This window comes from Artemia franciscana, chromosome 3 (genome assembly GCF_032884065.1).
Source record: "Artemia franciscana chromosome 3, ASM3288406v1, whole genome shotgun sequence".
Lineage (NCBI taxonomy): Eukaryota > Metazoa > Arthropoda > Branchiopoda > Anostraca > Artemiidae > Artemia > Artemia franciscana.
In genome coordinates, this window is record NC_088865.1 from 18,340,360 (window position 1) to 18,364,694 (window position 24,335).

Consider the following 24,335-nt stretch of genomic DNA (forward strand, 5'->3'; position numbering starts at 1 on the left):
AAAAATACTCCCTCCCACTGACCATTCTTTTCCTCCTGGACCCAGAACACGCATCCGTGATTTGTCTTCTGGCAAAAAATGCGAAATTCCACATTTTTGTAGATAGGAGCTTGAAACTTCTACAATAAGGTTCTCTGATACGCTGAATCTGATGGTGTGATTGTGTGATGGTGTGACTTTTAGGGGGTGTTTTCCCCTATTTTCTAAAATAACGCAAATTTTCTCAGGCTCTTAACTTTTGATGCGTAAGACTAAACTTGATGAAACTTATATATTTAAAATCAGCATTAAAATCTGTTTCTTTTGATGTAGCTATTGTTATCAAAATTCCATGTTTTAGAGTTTTGGTTACTATTGAGCCGGGTCGCTCCTTTTATTGTTTTTTATTGTTTTAAAAAGTAGAGTTGCGAGAAAGAATCAAACTTTAGCGCAAGGAGCGGGGTGTCGAGGAGGAAAAGCCCCTGTCATATACGGAGTAATTTCTGTTCGTTTTAAGTTTTAATGTCGCTCCTTACTTTCATATAAAAAAACTTGTTTTTTTATTTAATTTCTGAAAGTTTTTGAATTAATGCATGTCTGATTTTGGCTCTCCGTACATAAATTATAAAAATGAAATTTGCATATTAATTCTTTTTTGGCTAAATGGCTTTCTCTTAGTTTTGATCAGACGATTTTGAGAAATAAGGGGTGGGAAAGGAGGTCTAGTTGCCCTCCAATTTTTCGGTTACTTAAAAAGGCAACTAGATCTTTTATTTTTACGAACGTTTTTATTAGTAAAAAAAAATACGTAACTTAAGAATTAACTTACGTAACAAACTTTTATATTCTTATATTTTTGATTATATATATGAGGGGGTTGGTCCCCTCGTTAATACCTCGCTCTTCACACTAAATCTTGTTTTATCCCAATTCTTTAAGAATGACCCCTGAATCAGAAAGGCCGTAGAATAAATAGTTGAAATTATTTAAAAAAAATTTAGCATAAAGAGCGAAGTATTTATCTCCTCCTAAATACCTCGCTCTTTATGCTAGAGTATTTTTAGAATCCCTCATATGCGTAATAATCTCTGTTCGTTTTAAGTTTTAATGCTTCTCCTTACTTTCAATTGAAAAAACTTTTTCATGTTTACATTTTCATTGTTTTTTTTTATAGTAATGCTAAAAAGTCCTGCGCCCTTTTCATTGAATCTCTCTTCCCCCATGAAATATTCCTCCAAGGAAAGATCCTCCCATATAGCCCCCTCCCCTGAACCCCATACCCAAACACAAAAAAAAACCCCTGATGACGTCGGTACACTTCCCAGTAACCATTACTGTATGTAAACATTGGTCAAAGTTTGTAACTTGCATATTTAAAATCTTGTATATTTAAAATCAGCATTAAAATGCGATTCTTTTGATGTAGCTATTGATATCAAAATTCAATTTTTTAGAGTTTTGGTTACTATTGAGCCGGATCGCTCCTTACTACAGTTCGTTACCACGAACTGTTTGAAACATTGGTCAAAGTTTGTAACTTGCAGCCCCTCCCCCAGGGACTGTGGGGGGTAAGTCATCCCCAAAGACATAGTTATTATGGTATTCGACTATGCGGAACAAAATGGCTATCTCAAAATTTTGATCCGTTGACTTTGGGGAAAAAATGAGCGTGGGAGGGGGCCTAGGTGCCCTCCAAGTTTTTTGGTCACTTAAAAAGGGCACTAGAACTTTTCATTTCCGTTAGAATGAGCCCTTTTGCAACACTCTAGGACCACTTGGTCGATACGATGACCCCTGGGGAAAAAAAACAAACAAAAAACAAATAAACACGCACCCGTGATTTGTCTTCTGGCAAAAAATACGGAATTCCACATTTTTGTAGATTGGACGTTGAAATTTTTTCTAAAGGGTTCTCTGATACGCTGAATGCGATGGTGTAATTTTCGTTAAGATCCTATGACTTTTAGGGGGTGTTACCCCCTATTTTCCAAAATAAGGCAAATTTTCTCAGGCTCGTAACTTTTGATGACAAAGACTAAATTTGATGAAACTTATATATTTAAAATCAGCATAAAAATCCGATTCTTTTGATATATCTTTTAGCATCAAAATTCCGTTTTTTAGAGTTCCGTTTACTATTGAGCCAGGTCGGATTTTTTTTGTTTTGGGGGTAGGGTTGAGGGAGGGGGCTATGTGGGAGGATCTTTCCTTGGAGAAATATGTCATGGGGAAAAATTCAATGAAAAGGGCGCAGGACGAATTTGGTCACGTTAGAAAAAACGTCAAATTCAGAGCTTAATATACAATGTTGGGTGTTCGGAGCCTCTCTATTATGGAGTATAATTTGAAAATAACACAACTATACGAGCGATAAAACATATATACCGCAACCATAACTCAACTAACGAAAGAACTGCTAAGAGATAACACAACTATAAAGCGAAAACAGGTGAAAACTAACAGGAAAATAAACGAACTAAGAGGGGGAAGGGGCCCAGAGAAAAAATATAATCCTTTTCTAATTTTGAGCCTAACTTCCGCAAAGGAGTAATAATGTCAGAAGCCACGAAATACCGAATTATTTTCTTTTCAAACAGTTCGTGGTAAAGAACTGAAGTAAGGAGCGACCCGGCTCAATAGTAAACGGAACTCTAAAAAACGGAATTTTATGCTAAAAGATACATCAAAGGAATCGAATTTTCACGCTGATTCTAAATATATAAGTTTCAATTAATTTAGTCTTTGTCATCAAAAGTTATGAGCCTGAGGAAATTTGCCCTATTTTCGAAAAAAGGGGGAAACATCCCCTAAAAGACATAGAATCTTAACGAAAATCACACTATTGCATTCGGCATATCAGAGAACTTCATAGCAAAAATTTCAAGTTCTTATCTATTTCAAGAATCACGGGTGCGTGTTTATTTGTTTGTTTGTTGTTTTTTTTCTTTTCCCCAGGGGTCATCGTATCGACCAAGTGGTTTTAGAGTGTTGCAAGAGGGCTCATTCTTACGGAAATGAAAAGTTCTAGTGCCCTTTTTAAGTGATAAAAAATTGGAGGGCAAATAGGCCCCCTCCCACGCTGATTTTTTTCCAAAAGTCAACAGATTAAAATTTTGAGATAACCATTTTGTTCCACATAGTCGAAAACCATTATAACTATGTCTTTGGGAATGATTTACTCCCCCACAATTGCTGGGGGAGGGGCTGCAAGTTACAAACTTTGACCAGTGTTTACATATAGTAATGGTTATTGGGAAGTGTACAGACGTTTTCAGGGGGATTTTTTGGTTTGAGGGGTGGAGTTGATGGGAGAGGGCTTTGTGGGAGGATCTTTCCTTTGAGGAATATGTCATGGGGGAAGAAATATTCAATGAAAAGGGCGCAGGATTTTCTAGCATTACTATAAAAAAACAATGAAATAATAAACATGAAAACGTTTTTTCAAATGAAAGTAAGGAATAGCATTGAAATTTAAAACGAACAGAGATTATTACGCATATGAGGGGTTCTAAAAATACTTTAGCATAAAGAGCGAGGTATTTAGGAGGAGATAAATACCTTGCTCTTTATACTAAAATATTTTTAGTAATTTCAACTATTTATTCTACGGCCTTTTTGATTCAGGGGTCATTCTTAAAGAATTGGGACAAAACTTACGATTTAGTGTAAAGAGCGAGGTATTAACGAGGGTACAAACCCCTTCGTACACATAATAAAAATATAAGAATATAAAAGTTTGTTACGTAAGTTAATTCTTAAGTTACGTATATTTTTTACTAATAAAAACGTTCGTTGAAAATTAAAAGTTCTAGTAGCCTTTTTAAGTAATCGAAAAATTGGAGGGCAGCTAGGCCTCCTTCCCCACCCCTTATTTCTCAAAATCGTCTGATCGAAACTAAGAGAAAGCCATTTAGCCAAAAAAAAAATTAATATTCTAATTTCATTTCAATAATTTATATGCGGAGAGCCAAAATCAAACAAGCATTAATTCAAAAACGTTCAGGAATTAAATAAAAAAACTAGTTTTTTTAACTTAAAGTAAGGAGCGACATTAAAACTTAAAACGAACAGAAATTACTCCGTATATGAAATGGGTTGTCCCCTCCGCAGTCCCTCGCTCTTTACGCTAAAGTTTGACTCTTTGCCACAATTCTACTTTTTAAAACAATTAAAAACTTTAGCGTAAAGAGCGAGGGACTGCGGAGGGGACAACCCATTTTATATACGGAGTAACTTCTGTTCGTTTTAAGTTTTAATGTCGCTCGTCGCTCCTTACTTTCAGTTAAAAAAACTAGTTTTTTTTTATTTAGTATTTAAAGGGTTTTTCCCTTTAGCGTAGACTAATTTAAAAGAATTGTGGTACCATCAGCCTTTTGTTAAAGCTTCACTGGCAGCCATGAAAACTTCAATCTCGCGAGTAAAACCAGGACTCCACCGTTGGTTCCACTTTGAAACAGCTGGTCTCAAGTTTGATAGAGACAATGGTTCAAATTTGAGACATATTGTAGAGACATCCATACTGGGGGCTACTGACTTACTTAGTTTTATAGGGAGCTAGACGTGGAATCGTTCTGTGTGGAACAAAGGGACTTGGGGATCACTTCCAACGACCACTTAAATCTGTTGGCTGCATCTTTCCCAGTTGTCTTCTATTAGTCTCTTTCTCATCTCGAAAAAATATTCTCTTTTCTCTTTTTTCAAGTCTCTTTTGAAAAATTTCCTGCCCCGTCATTTTCCCCATGTTTGTGTGAGCCGGTGCCCCCATTTTAGATAATGGGAAATATCTTAAACTTTATTTTTATTAAAATATTGTCTTATTTAGTTTTAGCTATGTTGGTGGTTCACCTGCCTATTCAACCTGCCCCTACAATAGCTATGGGAGTTATGAAGCTGGAAGCGCTGATTGTGTGGACAATACAACTTTGTTTGAAAACAAGATCATGCCTTCAGGAACAATGATGCCTGATATAGCAGTGATGTCTTCTAAAGCCCCTTGTAAGTACTTGCAAATATATCATAATATGATGTAAATACATCTTTGTAATGTTTTGTAAATAAGTTCTTACAAAAACATGTTTTTCAGCTTAAATAAAGAACATCTAACATCACTTTTAAAGAAAAACGGGTCGGTAGGCAAGCTAAGTCAATCGTCAAAAGTCAAATCTGTCAATCACTGAAAAGGCTAGTTTATTCTTCTCTTTTTTAGAACTGAGGATGGCTCAGTATTAATAACAGCATGCACATGTACAGGTTGTCTATTGGTCTGTTGAACATAACCCTTATCAGACCGTGGACGATTTACCTTGATAGGGTTAGCCGTACCAAAAACATTGCTCATGTAAGTTTTTGAACCCCTTTTTATGCCCTTTTCATCTTAATAGTCTAATTTTAGTTGCAGTAGTGGCAGTACTAGCATTAATAGCGTGGCAGCAGCGTTAAAAAGTGGCAATTGCGTATTATCTTTTTGTCAAGTCATCTTTACTTCAATACCCAAATCTGTTTTTTAGATTTACCTTCTTGACATTCTGAACGCAAAAAGTACGTTTTGATTTAGTTCAAATTCCCCCTCGATAATCTGTCAAATTGTCACATTCACACGCGAAGTCTGAATTGTACTAGAATCATAGCAGTAGTGGTAGTAGTGGGATCATTAGTAGTTTCAGTATTAATAGCAGTAGTAGTGGGTATTTTTTGACCCTTTGCCATTTCAACATCCAACTCACAATACCCAAGAAGTTTCTTCTTGATAGCCGTTCCATAATTATTGTCAATACGCCCTTATTAGGTATTTTTATGAAGTTAGCATGTTTCGATCTAGTTCAACTTCCATTATACATTTTCTAAGATATATATTTCAATATGCACAGAAGTCGCTACACAAGCAGTAATTTTAGTGATGGTAGTAAAAGTAGTATTGGTAGCAATAGAAGTGGTGGTAGTTGCATCAGTCTCCCTCGTCGTCCCCTGAAAGTTCCGATTAAAAAAAAACTCAGTCATTCCTGAGTTACACCGTTTTGACAACCCACATACGCATAAACTGTTTTGATCTAGTTCAAAATTTTCCCAAACATTCTGTGCAAGGTTCACCCAAATACTTTGTATTTTTGAAAAGTAAACCCCAAACATCATACCATGACTCACCACCGATGTCCCGGGGCTCTGAGTCTAGACAGAGAACGACTTCGATGAATATCAAGGGATTCTATTCTTACTTCTTGGGCCTTTCTTTTGAGGAAATGCTTTTTCATTCTACTCTGATCAGTGGTCAAAGCTGAAATTGTCATCCAAGCTCTCCCCAACGATTCGTTTGGCTGTGAGTTGATATATTAGCATTTTGATTAAGCGACAAATATAATCAGAGTAGAGAGATGGATCTTAGCACTTGGATTTGTAAAAAAAATTTATTTTGTGTTACTCTAGATGGCAGGATTTGTTTTTATGAAACAAATCCTAATTTTTATGTCTTATTTAGTCTTTAACTCTTAATGGTAGTTTCTCACATAGGTCCCAAAAACACACGAGTTCTGATTTTTTCATGGGAAAGACTGGAAGACCAGGTAAATTATAATAAGGCATATTAGGAAAAAATTCTGCACTCCCCCCCCAAAAAAATGGTAATATATCTACCCTTTATTCATATACTGCGCAAAGTTTGGTTTCTTTATGATATTCGATGGCAATATTTTCTTACGTTTAGCCCGTAAAGCTTGTCAATCTTTTCAAAATCCCATAATATAAAGAAAAACAATATAGATTGTCAATCAAAACATTGATTGTTTCTCACAATAAGAATAATTAAACTGAACAGTTTAGTAGGCTATTCTTTTACTAGGATTTTTTTAACATCCCATCAAATTTGAAAAATATATTTAAAAAAATAGCACCTTTTATGAGATGGTAATACTTTTTTCATGGGATGAAATTAATGATAATGTCAACATTTTGCTTTCGTGGTTAAATAATTGCATAACTAATAAGAAATATTCCATTTGTAAACATGTTTTATATAATAGGCTGGGATGAATGAATTTATTTAGTGATTCAACTTAAAAAAAGTATTTCACTTTCTATTCTAAAGCTAAACACTATGGACAAAAAGAAAAAGAAAAAAAAAAAAAAAAAAATTAGCCTTACGGCATTTCACGACTAACAAAGAGACAAAACTAAACATCTAAAATAAACTACAAAACACATAATTTTGTACATACAATCTAACTAAACAAGAGAAAACAAAAACAAAAAGACAAACTAAATAATACACAATGAATTCCGTTATCAGACATAAAAAAAAATCCACATATTTTTTTTAAAAAATAAGATTATAACCCCAAATCCAAACGTTTAGTTTTTCTTATGTATTTCAGTAAAATATTTCTAACATTCCTAAATTTAAAAATCAAATCAAGATTAAACGGAAAAGGAACATTGATACTATAAAGGTGAAATATTAATTCTAAACGTTCACGAGCATAAATAGGGCACTCAAAAAGAAAATGGGAACAAGTTTCATTTACACCGCAAAGGCACAACTCCGTATCAATTTTGTTTATTCGGCGAAGAAAGAAATTTAGCCTGCAATGACCCGTAATAATCTGCGTTAGATGGTAGGAGGGCTGAACTTTGCTAACAGCTAATAAATCTTCTGTTGAAGCAAAAAAGCGAATTGACCAAGAACTAGCTTTATTCTTAAATTCTTCATACCATCGTCCGTAAAGTATATTTTTCAATGCCTTTCTATTAATATGAAAGGTTGAAGTATGGATTTCTCGTACTGTCGAAAGGCCTAAGATATCTACTAATGATTCATCAGTGAAAGTACTATGATTGGATGAGCGTTTAGAAAGGGGGAATTCAGGAGAAGTGAAATTTGGCCAGTGACTGGGACGGCCTTTTTTCGCATAGCGCAATGTCGCTAGCTCAGTCGCTCGGAAAGAAATTGGCAGTACCCCAGCAATGGCCGTAATTACGTCATTTTGGGCAGAACGGAAAGATTTTGAGATTATTATCATTGAAGTTCTTTGAGCAGACTGTAGCATTTGTAAAATATTTTTCTTTCTAAGAGCTGAAAACCAAACTGATACCCCATACAAAATTGTACTTTCTATAACTGATTTATATAATTTTCTTAAAGCTTGTGGTTTGAGACCCCATGTCATCTTCGCTGCACAAAGGAGTCTCGTCGAATACTGCTTTGCAGCAGTAACTCGGGAAGAGACATGATCAGTCCATAAAAGTTTCCTATCTAAAATAATTCCTAAGTAACGGACTTTTTGTTGTATATTAATTTTTTCTCCTCCAAAAAAAAGATTTACAACAGGAACTTTGTGTTTGTTTGTGAACAATACAGCTTCTGTTTTACGTTGGTCGAAAGTAAGTTTGTTTTCTGCAGCCCACACTTCAAACTTCTGAAATATTTTTTCCGCCAAATTTTCTAAAAACAGAATATTTTTACCTGTTAAAATTACAGTGACATCGTCAGCATATGCCTGAATCGTACAATTTTCACCAAAATCCATTTCTAAAAGGTCATTTATGTTGATTAACCATAAAAAAGGAGACAAAATTGATCCTTGCGGACAAGACTTTTCCAACTTCCGGGATACATCTTTTCCATATGATACCGTCCTATCTGATAAAAAACTTTTCACTAATCTTAACAATTGAGTTGGGCATTTCTTATCCTTGAGCTTTTTTAAAATACCTGGATGCCATGCATTGTCGAATGCTCCTTTAATGTCAAAAAAAAGGCAAAGTGTGAATTTCTTTTCCTCTTTATTTTTCTCAATAACGCTTACCATATTGTCAACTGCATCTATTGTACTTTTACCCTTACAAAACCCAAATTGTCTTTTAGAAACCCAACAATTATCCAAACTAAGTTTATCTAATCTATTCATAATAATCCGTTCAAAAATTTTTCCGATGTTTGACAACAAGCTAATCGGGCGATAAGAACCGGGGTTACCATCATTAGTTTTCCCTTTTTTAAGAATTACTATAATATTTGCTTGTTTCCAAAGGACAGGAAAATATGATGTCTTTAGGCAACTATTAAAAAGCTTCAACAAAGTAGGTGATAAAACATTAATATTTTTCTTTATAGTAAAATTCATTATACCATCAGGTCCCGGAGCCTTCATGGGTTTGATTGACTTAATAACATCCTGTAAAATTTCCATGGTAATAGGTTCCATTTTATCCTGATTTTCACTAGAGATATTTTCTGTTTCATTTCTTATCAACTTTTGAGCAACACTGTCATTAGAATTATCATCTGACGAAAACCATTTACCTAGAAGTTGTTCTCCAGCCTCTTTAGGTGAATCTGTCATCGACCCATCTTGTTTTAAAATATGAACTGGGAGAGTTGCAGAGCCTTTTAACTTGCAAATTTTATTTATAGTGTTCCAAGGGTCCAAACTAGCTTTTTCTTCGCAAAACTTTTTCCAATCTTCCTTTTTCGCTGCCAAAATTTTCGTTTTATAATCTAGATGTGTTTGATTCTTTATTTGCTCGCTTTCAACGGTACCAAGTCTCTTATAGACCCTTTGAGCATGTCTGTACTTCTTTCTTAAATCTGTCAAATCTTGGTTCCACCACCTTGCATATTTGCTTTGTTTGTGACTATTTTTAAGAGGGGTCGATTCCTTAGTTGCTTTTTGCATTAAATTCTTAATTTCATTAGCAGCACAATCAATTTCCTCCACCGAGGACATAGGTAGAGAATAAATGTCATCGATTCCACGTAATAAAGTAGCACTAAAAGTATCCCATTTAGTTTTCTTATAAATGTATCTTGGCTCTTCAGTTTCAAATATGGGAAAATTAAACTCCAAAGTAAATAAAATATACGAGTGATCCGAAAGAGAAGGGTATTCATCAAGAACTTTCCAACACCTTACACTTTGAACAAGATTAGTACCTACAGCAGTAACGTCTGGGCTAGTTGTATTGCGTAGCCCATACGTTGTCTCACTAGGATCATTCACTACTAACAATGATTTACTAGCAAAAAAATCTTCAAGCTCCTTGCCTTTCTTGTCAGTTTGACTGTTACTCAGCCACAAAGGGCTTTTAGCGTTAAAATCCCCCCCAACAACGTAATTAGCAAAATGTCTGACCTTGTCTAAACAACTGATATTATCTGTCAATCGCTGCACCGAAGGAGGACAATATACCGAACAGAATGTCAAAGTTCTACTGTTCAAATAAACTGAGACTGTCACACATTCATTAGACGAGAGGTTATGGTGTACGTCAGCTTTTAGACTATTTTTCACTAATACGGCAGCACAAAAAAATTTCTTATCTGTGTCAATTTTAGAGAAACACTTGTAACTATATGGAACACATGATATTTTACAGAATTTATTTACATACGGTTCTTGCAACAGAACTATATCCGGTTTCAGTTCTTCTATTGTTTTTTGCAACTGTAGGGCTGCTGAATAAGAATGTTGCAAATTAATTTGAAGCACTGTTAAGTTATTCTTATCAATATTCACATCTCGAGATTGAGTCAATTAAACTGGATATTATTCTTTAAACGAGCAGTTAACTTCTTTGCAACCGGGCATTTGCTTAACTCATAGGCAGCATGCCCATCTGACTTAAGTTTGTTTTTTTCGCAAGCCCGGCAATTTGGGCGGGACGAAAAGGACTTGTCGCAATTTTTATAAGTGTGCGGGCCCATGCACCATGAGCATACTTCGTCCGCTCTACAATCTGTCTTCCGATGACCGTATAAGCAACATTTGCTACATCTTATCAAGTGTACATAGTCGTCGCAAGAGGCAAGGATAAAACCGATCCGTAAGCCTCTTTGGGACAGTATAAATTGGCGGATCTTTGGACTCACTTCCACAACAACTTTCCTTTTCGACGCGTTTTCAAGAATGGTGATGATCCTGAAGCTTTCCCCTTCGTTGGCCATCCGCTGAATTTCTGGGTTACACTGCAGCAGGTATTTTTCACTTTCGTCTTTGACCTGAGGGGAGGGAGCCCCATTGACTAACATTCTTGGAAAGTGCTTTTTCACCTCTTTCGGTTTGTACTTCGTGTCCGACACTTTCTCTGTCAGTACTGACATGGCTGCCTCTAGCTCCCTTTTCGACCCCAATTCCAAGATGACTCTACCTTCCTTCGCCGGAACAACTTTCTTCACGGAAAAATCGGAATTTTCTCCTTTGACAACTCTGCTGATTGATTCCGTAACTTGCATGGCTTCGTCAAAATTCATACGGTTTCGTTTTTCCACAGATACAGGCTCCAGAATCACAGAGAATGTTTCAGGACCCTTGAGCGCTTGGGCATAAGACGCCTGCTGGGGTGCGGGTACATAAATCTGTCCATTTTTTTGCGATTTTATCCGCTCAAGCTCTTTCTGGAGATTCACAACTTCATTCAGACGGGAATTTTCGATTCGGAGGAGTTCAATGTTCTCTTCGATTGTTCGTTGGTGAAGATATTGGATTCTGCTGCATATTTGGGAGGCATTAAATTTGCCACCGGGGACTTTGAATGACCCTATTACGTCCTTCAACATATCCAGCAGCACTGCAACACTTTTTTCATTCATGACAGTAAGAGACTTCAACGATTCGTGATCAGACGTCTCTAGGGACGATTTTACTTTGGACATCTTCGAGTAACAAACTAGGTATCCCGATCACGGTATCCCGTTCACGGTTCAGCGTCTAAATGAACGCCATCTATAATAACTGAAATTAGTAAGAATCTAATAATGTCAACGCCAAAAAAAAATTAGTTAGTTATTTCAAAAGATAGCTTCAAACAAATGCCAACTTTATGGGCAGATCTTAGTAAGGTAGGTTTAACCTAGCCCACTTAAGCATCCACAGATACACTGTATCAGTCAATCCAAGAGAATCATTGTAATCCAAATTTAATAATTTTCTCACTGTTTACATTCAGACAAACTTACTAAACTCAATAGGCTGGGATACATTGGACAAAATCGAATTTGATCAAATTTCAAATTTGAAAGGAATCAAATTTGAAAAATATATTTAAAAAAAAAAAAAAAAAAAAAATAGCACCTTTTATGAGATGGTAATACTTTTTTCATGGGATGAAATTAATGATAATGTCAACATTTTGCTTTCGTGGTTAAATAATTGCATAACTAATAAGAAATATTCCATTTGTAAACATGTTTTATATAATAGGCTGGGATACATTGGACAAAATCGAAGGAATTTCTTGGTCTAGAAAAATTGACCTGTTTTTGGAGAAACGATGCGTCAAGGGGTCCTCACCTTTGCCGCTTATAACACCTAATACTGAATCGAATTCCTTTGGTTTTAAGTTTGTTTTTTTTGCTCTTCTTTGCAATACTAAAACTTAATGTCAAGACCATGAAATACCAAAATTTTCCTTCTCTTAAATTTCTGGTCTATGATATTGCTAAATCACCTAGCATCCTTCCCCTCCATTTTCTTGTTAAGCATTTGGATTTTATGATTTAGATTTACTAAGATATGGTGCATATGCATCAATAAACACAAAAAAATTGAAACAAATAACCAACTTTTGTGTGAATCCTTTTTTGTTTATTATGATTATAGCTGACCCCTTATTCATGTTTATCGTATTTGTCCCTGACTAAAACTAATTTTACAATTTAGCCGGTAACAATTTGCCTATACAAGGGGAAATGTTTTGCCTTTCGATGAAAGAAGGGAGTATTTCGGGAGGTTCAGGTCACAGAAAGGCCCGTATTTTTACCTGATGTGTGGAGAAAGCGAGGACTTAGAGCATTTTATGTGCAATTTTAAGGAGTTAAAAAATTTGAGGATAGAAACCTTTGGGATTGGGGTAAATGGGAAAGTTTGCATCATCGGAATTTTCAAAAAATAAGTGTAAAGTGGATATTAAGAATGTGGGGAGGTAGCCATTCAGCAAAGAGAGATTTTTGAAGGGTAAACGATAGGCGGGACAAGAAAAAAAATGTTGAAAGTTATTTTATAACTAGCATTTCTTTTTGCCTTTTTTTTTGTAACAATTATCCATGTAGGTTTAAGACATTTAATATATATTGATCACGTGTTTGACATTCTGTGTAATTATGTGACTTTCATATTATTAAATACCGTGTTAGAGTTAGAATAAATACCGTGTTATATGAGTTAGAATATATATATTTTGAAAATAGACCTATGTCTTCAATTTTCTGAAAAGCAGTACTTGAAACCTCCAACCCTTTAACTCTAGCTGTTCAAAAATATTTTCTGCTCTCCTCAATTATTGAAGTACAGTTTTTTAGCTGGATATAATTGATTATTTCCAGGTATCTCCATTTTTGATTATTTCTCTATACAAATACACTTGTAAATGAAAAATATAGTTCACAAGACTAACTTCCAAAAACTCTCGAGATCTTAAAGTATTAAAATACTATATTCTATTTTTAGCCATGAAATTTGGGCAAATGTCAAAACAGCAAAAGAGAAGGGTTGAAAATGAAGTCAGGGTCCAAAGAGCCCAAATAAGGGGGAACCAACTACCATCATATGATAATGAGCAGCATTCTACATCTTATCAGCATCATACTGGAACGTAAGTTTTTCTAATTTTTTTGCGTAGTTTTTGTTTTGTCCAGGCCAGCATACTGGTGACCCCTCCTCCATCTTACCTTCAAATCCCCGCCTAATCATAGGCTGTTTATCAGTGCTATGTGGAATAGAGTTAAAAATAAGAAAAAAAAATCTTTTCTGGGTCACTTTTTCCCGAAGAGATTTTTTGACTTGCATTCTAGGAGGGTGGAGAGTGTTAAAACATCAATAAAGGACGTTTTATATTTGTCAGTGCTTCTTTCTACTTTATGTAAAAGTGTAAGCCTTCCAAAATGCAATCATTTTTTTGCAGAAATAAGCGCGCATTATAGAATTTGTGTCTAAGTACCTCCCTATGAACCCCAGGAAAAGCTGTAAGATATAAGTCCTTACGGATCTCACCCCAACCCTATTAGAGTTATCATAGCCTATTATAGACGGTTGGTTATTATTAAAACTTTCTTGGATACATCTTTGTCATATGTATTGATATTTATGTCTGAAATAAAAACACTAAATTGATAACCGTTGAATAATCTATAAATTGATATAACTAAAAATAGCTACAAGTTTAACCCCTTCCAAGTTAATTTTATTTACGCTTCAAATTCTATCTTCAAGCTTAGCATAGTTTCAAAGAAAGTTCAAATTTACTGATTCTGCAAAAGAAAATAATTTGGCTTTATATTAATATTAAAAAAAACAAGTTTTTTTTTAACTGAAAGTAAGGAGCGACATTAAAACTTAAAACGAACAGAAATTACTCCTTATATGAGAGGGGCTGTTCCTTCCTCAACACGCCGCTCTTTGCGCTAAAGTTTGACTCTTTCTCTCAAACGTAATTTTTAAAACAGTGAAAAACTTCGGCGTAAAGAGCGACGTGTTGAGGAGGGAACAGCCCCTTTCATATACGGACCAATTTCTGTTGGTTTAAATTTTAATGTCGCACGTCACTTTAAGTTAAAAAACTTGAATTAATGTATGTTTTGATTTTGGCTCTCCACACATGAATACTTGGAATAAAATTTGCATTTCTTTTTAGTAAATGGCTTTTTCTTAGCTTTAATCGGACAATTTTGAGAGAAAAGGAGTGGAGGAGGGGGCTTAGTTGCCCTTCAATGTTTTGTTTACTTAAAAAGGCAACTAGAACTTTCAAATTTTTTACGAACGTTTTTATTAATAAAAGATATTCGTAACTTCCGTAACGAATTTCTATATTCGTATATTTTTATTACGTACATGAGGGGCTTTACCCCCTCTTTAAAACCTTGCTCTTTACACTAAAGCTTAGATTTTCTCCCAATTCTTTAAGAATGACCCCTGAATCACAAAGGCCGTAGAAGAAATAGTTGATATCACTAAAAATTCTTTAGCGTAAAGAGCAAGTTTAGGAGGAGATGAACACCTCATTTGCGTAATAATTTCAGTTTGTTTTCTTTTAATGCTGATCCTTACTATCAGTTGAAAAAACTTTTTCGTATTTATCTTTTTATTGTTTTTGGTTTTAAATAATATTAAAAATCCTGCACCCCCTTCATGGGAATTCTCTCCTCCCATGACGAATTCCTCAATGGAAAGATCCTCCCACGTAACCCCTCCCCTGAACCCCCTACCTATCCAAGAAAAATGCTGCTGAAAGCGTCTGTACGCTTTCCAATAACCATTACTATATGTAAATACTGGCCACAGTTTGTAACTTGTAGCCCCTCCCATGGGGAGTGTGAGGGAGTCAAGTTATATTTGATTTCAAATATAATTTTTTTTTTGGTCCCTTAAAAGGACGCTAGAACTTTAAATTTCCGTAAGAAGGAGCCCTCTTGCAACATTATAGGACCACTGGGTCGGTACAATCACCCCTAGCAAAAGAAAACAAAAAAAAGCAAAAAACAACAACAAATAAACACGCAACCGTGATCGATCTTCTGGCAAAAAATACAAAATTCCACAAATTTGTAGACAGGAGCTTGAGAATTCTACAGTGGGGTTTTACATTTATATTACATTCTACAGTCGTTAAGATTCTATGACTTTTAGTGGGGTTTTCACCTATTGTCCAAAATAAGGCAAATTTTCTCAGGCTCGTAACTTTTGATAAGTAAGACTAAATTTGAGGAAACTTATACATTTAAAATTAGCATAAAAATTCAATTCTTTTGATGTATCTATTAGTATCAAAATACTAAAGTTTCGTTGACTATTAAGCCGGATTGCTCCTTACTGTAGTTCGTAACCACGAACTGTTTGATTCTGTGTGATTATTAAATAAAAAAAAACAAGTTTTTTTAACTGAAAGTAAGGAGCGACATTAAAACTTAAAACGAACAGAAATTACTTCGTATATGAAAGAGGCTGCTTCCTCATCAACGCCCCGCTCTTTACGCTAAAGTTTGACTCTTTCTCTCAATTCTTCTTTTTAAAACAGTTAAAAACTTTAGCGTAAAGAGCGGGGCATTGATGAGGAAGCAGCCTCTTTCATATACAAAGTAATTTCTGTCGTTTTAAGTTTTAATGTCGCTCCTTACTTTCAGTTAAAAAAACTTGTTTTTTTTACTTAATTTCTGAACGTTTTTGAATCAATGCATGTTTTGATTTTGGCTCTCCGCAGAGGAATAATTAAAACGAAATTTGCATTTTTTTTTTGCTAAATGGCTTTCTCAAACTTTTGATCGAATGGTTTTGAGAAAAAAGAGCGGGGGAGGAAGCCTAGTTGCCCTCCGATTTTTTGGTTAATTAAAAAGGCAACTAGAACTTTTAATGTTTTAAGAATATTTTTATGAGTAAAAGATTTACGTAACTTATAAATTAGCTTACGCAAAGAGCTTTTGTATTCTCATATTTTTATTACATATATGAGGGGGTTCGTCCTCTTGTCAGATCCTCACTCTTTACACTAAAGCTTAAATTTTGTCACAATTCATTAAGAATGACCCCAGAATCACAAAAGCCGTAGAATAAATAGTTGAAATTTCTAAAAATACTTTAGCGTAAAGAGCGAGGTATTAGGAGGGGGTGAGCCCCTCAAATGGGTAATAATTTCTGTTTGTTTTAAGTTTTAATGCTGTTCCTTGCTTCCAGCTGAAAGAACTTTTTCATATTTATTTTTTCATTGTTTTTTTTTTAATAATGCTAGTAAATTCTGCGCTCCCTTCATGGAGATTTTCTCCCCCCATGACAAATAATCGATGGAAAGTCCCCCAGCATACCCCCTTCTTCTCAACCCCTCCCCCAACCAAAATAAATCCTCCTGGAAACGCCTGTACACTTCGCAATAACCATTACTATATGTAAGCACTGGTCAAAGTTTGTAACTTGTTGCCCCTCCCATGGGGACTGTGGGGGAGTAAATTGTCCCCAAAGACATAGTTATAAGGTTTTTCTACTACGTTGAATAAAATGGTTATCTCAGAACTTTGATTCGTTGACTCTGGTAAAATAATTAGAGTGGGAGGGGGCCTAGGTGCCCTCCAATTTTTTTTGGTCACTTAAAAAGGGCACTAGAACTTTTCATTTCCGTTAGAATGAGCCTTCTTGCAACATTCTAGGACAACTGGGTCGATACGATCACCCTTGGGAAAAAAAACAAAACAAAAAATCAAATAAACACGCATCCGTGATCTGCCTTCTGGATAAAAATACAAAATTCCTCATTTTTGTAGATAGGAGCTTAAAACTTCTACAGTAGGGTTCTCTGATATGCTGAATCTGATGGTGTGATTTTCTTTAAGATTCTAAGACTTCTAGGGGGCGTTTCCCCCTATTTTCTAAAATAACTCAAATTTTCTCAGGCTCGTAACTTTTGATGGGTATGACTAAACTTGATGAAACTTAAATATTTAAAATCAGCATTAAGATGCGATTCTTTTGATGTCGGTATTGGTATCAAAATTCCATTTTTTAGAGTTTCGGTTACTATTGAGCCGGGTCGCTTCGGTTATATTTCGGTTATATATACATATATATATATATATATATATATATATATATATATATATATATATATATATATATATAATGTATTTTATATATACATATATATATATATATATATATATATATATATATATATATATATATATATATATATATATATATATACTAGCTGTTGGGGTGGCGCTTCGCGCCACCCCAACACCTAGTTGGTGGGGGCGCTTCGCGCCCCCCCCAAGCCCCCCCGCGCGCGTAAGTCGTTACGCGCCATAATAGTTACGCGCCATTGTAGTTGTGTCCCTATGTCCCACCTGTGAATATAGATATATATATATATATATATGGTTTTAACTACGTAAAACTTGCGAATATACAACATTCTTTGCTGTCCCATTGTCTTTGCATATAAATAGATTGTCAGGTTTACCGACTCTTGAACATGCAACATATAATGGTCCATGGGAAAACAATCTGTATTCAGATCTATACCTCATGATTCTAATGATTGCCCTTGAGCTTTGTTGATGGTGATTGCTAATCGACCATTCCCTGTCCCGGTGTCCCGGTCGTCATTTACATCCCCCTGTTTCCCCCGGTGTCCCCGTTGTAGTTGTGTCCCTGTGTCCCGGTCGTCATTTATATTCCCTGTGTCCCGGGTCCCGGTCATCATTTGTATCCCGGTGTCCCGGTCTGTATATACATTCGTTTTTTAGTTTTGTTTTTCTCCTTTATTTTTTTCCTTTTTTTTCTTTTTTAGCTTATTTAGATTTTTAGATTTTTTAGTTTTTTTTATTAGTTTTTAGTTTTTATTTCTTTTTAGTTTTTTTGTCCCGGTCGTCATTTATATCCCCCTGTTTCCCCCGGTGTCCCCGTTGTAGTTGTGTCCCTGTGTCCCGGTCGTTATTTATATTCCCTGTGTCCCGGTCGTCATTTGTATCCCGGTGTACATGTCCTGGTCGCTTTCTCTTTGAGTGTCGTCATTTATTAGTTTTTTCCTTTTTTTTTTAGTTTTTTATTGGTTTTTACCTTTATTTTAGCTTATTTTTCAGTTTTTTCCTTTTTTTTAGTTTTTTTTTATTTTTTATTTTTTTTATTTTTTATTTTTTTTAGTTTTTTACCTTTTTTTAGTTTTTTTAGTTTTTTTAGTTTTTTAGCTTTTTTACTTTTTTTATTAGTTTTTAGTTTTTTTTTGTAGTTTTTGCCTTTTTTTAGTTTTTTCACTTTTTTTTTTAGTTTTTTATTGGTTTTTATTTTTTTTTGTTTTTTACCTTTTTTTAGTTTTTTTAGTTTTTTTAGTTTTTTAGCTTTTTTACTTTTTTTATTAGTTTTTAGTTTTTTTTTGTAGTTTTTGCCTTTTTTTAGTTTTTTCAGTTTTTTTTTTAGTTTTTTATTGGTTTTTACCTTTATAGTTTTTTTTAGTTTTTTAGCTTTTTTATTTTTTTTATTAGTTTTTAGTTTTTTTTGTAGTTTTTGCCTTTTTTTAGTTTTTTCAGTTTTGACGTCACCTAATCCAGTTTTTTCAGGTGACGTCACCTGACACATCCATCCACACATCCATCCACACATCCACAGACAGACAACTTATTTTTATATATATAGATATATATATATATATATATATATATACATATATATATATATATATATATATATATATATATATATATATATATATATATATATGTATATATAATGTATTTTATATATACATACATATATATATATATATATATATATATATATATATATATATATATATATATATATATATATATATATATATATATGTATATATAATGTATTTTATATATACATACATACATACATATATATATATATATATATATTTTATATATATATATATATATATATATATATATATATATATATATATATATATATATATAATATATTTTATATATAAATATATAATATATTATGTATATATATATATATTAATATATATATATATATATTAATATATATATATATATATATATATATACTATATATATAATTTTTAGAGGTTTGGTTGCTTTTGGGCTGAGTCGCTAAATACTTACATTTTGTTATCACGAACTGCTTGATTAATTGATCAGCTTGGGAAAACACTCTCAGAAGGGAGATTGGTGGCAGGCATGGCATTAATGTCATGGCAACCTCGTATATGTATTTCGGAGACCCATATTATACAACTTCAATGACTTAGGTGTATCAGTTTTACTTGGAACTGACTATTCCTTATTGATTACCTTCAGAGCCCTGACAGATTCGGCTAATGGCGAAGCATGCCTTGCATTGGCTGCTGAAACTTTGTCACGTGATCCTATCAAAACTGGCTTTTTTTTGGTGGCTGAATCACAGGAACTGTCACCACACTTGCATTTGTTGATATAGCTTCAGGAGCTACCAAAGCCAAAACCATTCCCCTTGATAATTTACCCTCAATTTCGGGAAGATTGTCAGTGGAAGTATACATTATCATCAATCGTGCATTAAGGTATCTGTCAATCGTCAAACATAATCCAACCAAGACCTATAAGCCTGCAAGACCCTTTATCTGGCCAAGCATTTTGGGGGTCCTCAGCAACATTTGAGGATCCACCCTCCCTAAATATAGTTCGATTTTGAGAACAGACTATGCCAACTTATGGATACAGCTATGTATGATGCTATAGAACATCATACACGACAGCATGGTTAGACGACTGAATACATTATTTTCTTCTTCTCGACCGTTTGTGAGACATTTTCAATTCGACATCGATACTGGGGGCTACTGATTTAGGTTAGGTTAGGTTTCTTAGGGAGCCAGACGTAGAAATGTGCTGCGTGAAACCAAGGAACTTGGATATCACTCCCAACACCCACTTAAATCTGTTGGCTGCGTCTTTCCCAACGGTCTTCTAGTAGTCTCTTGCTCATCTCTAAAAAAACCCTCTTTTCTCTTTTTTCCGCTCTCTTGTTTGAAAAATTCATGCCCCCTCCTCTTCCCCATGTTTATGTGAACTGTGGCCCCTACTTTACATCATGGCAAATACCTAAGCCTTATTTTTGTTAAAATCTTGTCTTATTTAGTTTCAGCTATGTTGGTGGGAATATCAGTCCCTATGCAACCTGCCCTTACAATAGCTACGGGAGTTATGAAGTTGGAAGTGCTAATTGTGTGGACAATGCAACTTTGTTTGAAAATAAGATAATGCCGTTATCTACAGTGATGCCTGATATACCAGTGATGCCCTCTAAAGTCCCTGGTAAGTACTTCCAAATATATCCTAATATGATGTAAATATATCCTGGTAATGTTTTATCGTCAAACGTCAAATTCGTCAAAAACGTCAAGTCAGTGAAAAAGCTAGTTTGTTCTTCTCTTTTTAGAACTGAGGATGGCTTGGCAGAGGTTCTTACCAAAATATCATTTTTTTTCTTTTCACTTTTCTTCTGTATACTTGCTGATATTGTCCAATTGATAAAATTTGATATAAAACTCCAATGAATTTGCTAGTAAAATTACAATTCCTGTTATAATATAAGCGTAAAATATTGTAATGATTAAGTAGGGGTTGTGGCACTTTTATAGGAGCTCAAGGAAAGTAAAAATATGGCTTTATTGAATATCTTTTTGATGATTAGTTTAATTTTATTTCATTTCATAAATTTATTAAAATTATGTTTTTCCAATAACTTTTGACTCTTATAACTTAATCAAACAGTTCGTGGTAACGAACTGTAGTAAGGAGCGACCCGGCTCTATAGTAAACGAAACTCGAAAAAACGGAATTTTGATGCTAAAATATACATCAAAAGAATCATATTTTTATGCTGATTTTAAATATATAAGTTTCATCAAATTTAGTCTTTGTCATCAAAAGTTACGAGCCTGAAAAAATTTACCTTATTTTAGAAAATAGGGAAAACACCCCCTAAAAGTCACAGAATCTTAACAAAAATCACACCATCGTATTCGGCTTATCACAGAACCCTACAGCAAAATTTTCAAGCTCTTATCTACAAAAATGTGGAATTTCGTATTTTTTGCCAGAAGACAAATCACGGGTGCGTGTTTATTTGTTTATTTTTTGTTTGTTTTTTCCCAGGGGTCATCGTATCGACCAAGTGGTCATAGAATGTCGCAAGAGGGCTCATTCTAACGGAAATGAAAAGTTCTAGTGCCCTTTTTAAGTGACCGAAAAAATTGGAGGGCACCTAGGCCCCCTCCCACGCTCATGTTTTCTTCAAAGTCGACAGATCAAGATTTTGAGATAGCCATTTTGTTCCGCATAGTCAAAAACCTTAATAACTATGTCTTTGGGAATGACTTACTCCCCCACAGTCCCTGGGGTAGGGGCTGCAAGTTACAAACTTCGACCCGTGTTTACATATAATAATGGTTATTGGGAAGTGTACAGTCGTTTTCAGGGGATTTTTTTTTTGGTTTTGGGGGTGGGGTTGAGGGTAGGGGGCTACGTGGGAGGATCTTTGCTTGGAGAAATATGTCATGGGGGAACAGAAATTCAATGAAAAGGGCGCAGGGGTTTTCTAAAATTACTATAAAAAAAACAATGAAAAAATAAACATGGAAAAGTTTTTTTCAATTGAAAGAAAAGAGTAGCATTGAAACTTAAAACGAACAGAGATTATTACGCATATGAGGGGCTCTAAAAATACTTTAGCATAAAGAGCGAGGTATTTAGGAGGAGATGAATACCTCGCTCTTTATGCTATAATATTTTTAGTAATTTCAACTATTTATTCTACGGCCTTTCTGATTCAGGGGTCATTCTTAAAGAATTGGGACAAAACTTACGATTTATTGTAAAGAACGAGGTATTAACGAGGGTACAAACCTCATATACATAATAAAAATTAAAGAATATAAAAGTTTCTTACATAAGTTAATTCTAAAGTTACGTATATTTTTTGATAATAAAAAAATTCGTTAAAAATTAAAATTAATAGTTGCCTTTTTACGTAACCGAAAAATTGCATGGCAACTAGGCCTCCTTCCCCATCCCTTATTTCTCAAAATCGTCTGATCAAAACTAAGAGAAAGCCATTTAGCCAAAAAAGGAATTAATATGCAAATTTCATTTGAATAATTTACGTATTGAGAGTCAAAATCAAACATGCATTAATTCAAAAACGTTCAGAAATTAAATAAAAAAAAACTAGTTTTTTTAACTGAAAGTAAGGAGCGACATTAAAACTTAAAACGAACAGAAATTACTCCGTATATGAAATGGATTGTCCCCTCTGCAATCCCTCGCTCTTTACGCTAAAGTTTGACTCTTAGCCACAATTCTGCTTTTTAAAACAATTAAAAGCTTTAGCGTAAAGAGCGAGGGATTGCGGAGGGGACAATCCATTTCATATACGGAGTAATTTCTGTTCGTTTTAAGTTTTAATGTCGCTCCTTACTTTCAGTTAAAAAAACTAGTTTTTTTTAATGTAATAACTTAATAACTCCAATAGTTTTTTACTCTTAAAAAAATACATTAGGACTTCTGATTTCCAATTGAATGAGCCACCTCCAAAGTTTAGACGACCACTCCTTCCTTAAAAACGTTAAATCTTTACAAGTGCCTTCTATTATAACTTATAGCCCTTGACTTGAGGAGCGGTGAGGGGGAGGGGGGTGTCATCTCCAAAGACACAATTACTGGACCTTTTAAATATGCTGAACAAAATGGCTATTGCAAAATTTTGATTAGATGTGTTTGGGGAAATTACGGATGTAGAGGGGGCTTTTCTCCTCCCTCCATTCACCTTTGGTTATTAAAAAACGTATTAGAAGCTTCAATTTCGATTCGAATGAGTCCCTTTTTAAGTTTATATGACACTATTTTCTATATAACAGAACTTTTCTGTTTATATTATGACTAATTTAAAAAAAAAACCTTTTGCACTGCAGCTAGGAATATTAGTGAAAAAGCTTTATGTTTAATAAAGAAGAGAAGGGGCTTGTACAAGAATTACCTGAGTTGTAGACGAGATATGAAGACAAAAGGAATGTAAAAAAGTGGAGAAAGCATTAAAATATAAACTGAGGATGTGTGAAGCGGGGACCATGGATAAAATAGCTGAGGATCTGGAAGATGTTACAAGACGACATAATAGTAAAATATTGTACAGGCATATTAATAAATTGAGAGGAAGTAGACAATCCAGACTTGTCCTTGTCAAAGAGAGGAACTAGGCCACAATTAGTGTTAAGGAAACAATTTGAGAGAAATGGGCATAATAGAATGTACTAAGCCAAGATAGAGTTGCAGGAAAATATATAGATGAAAATGAAACAGTTTTTGATACCTTGTATGTGAAGGATGATTTGTTTTGTGAGGTAGAATTACTCACAGTACTAGAAGGATTAAAGAATAATGTTACACCAGGGGCTGATATTTGGGTAAATGAGCTGAGGCTAGAAATCAGTTATTGAAAAATATGAATATAATTTTGAAAAAGGGGAAGCACCTAACGATTTTAGGCAAACTTTAATTAAACCACTATATAATAGAGGCGATAAGAGAGAGTAGATTATTATCGAGGCATTAATCTGGTCTCTGTAGGTGGCAAATTACCTAGTAATGTGATACTTTTTAGACTGATAGATGTTTTAATTAAAGTTTTAAGAGAAGAACAGTGCGGTTTCTGAAAAAGGAGATGTCGTGTCGTCAAAATTTTGTTCTTAGGCTAATAGTTGAGAAGTGCCTGAGTTGTCAAACATCTTTGGTCCTCAGTTCTATAGATTATGAGCAAGTGCTCACTTTTGTTGATAGAAGAGCTTTAGCAAAGGTCTTATCTTGTATGGTATACCAGATAAATACATTAAATTGATTTGTGGTAATTACGAGAATA

At 34.3% G+C, this 24,335-nt stretch overlaps 1 protein-coding gene across 1 annotated transcript in view; it reads left to right on the top strand.

Annotated features, from left to right (window-relative positions):
* Window positions 1-24,335, top strand: part of LOC136024967 (uncharacterized) — a 90,083-nt gene that overhangs the window by 53,180 nt on the left and 12,568 nt on the right. The window contains exons 8-10 of the mRNA XM_065700572.1: window positions 4,802-4,974; window positions 13,413-13,557; window positions 20,559-20,734. Coding sequence (XP_065556644.1) covers window positions 4,802-4,974; window positions 13,413-13,557; window positions 20,559-20,734 — 494 coding nt within the window. The remainder of the gene's footprint in view (window positions 1-4,801; window positions 4,975-13,412; window positions 13,558-20,558; window positions 20,735-24,335) is intronic.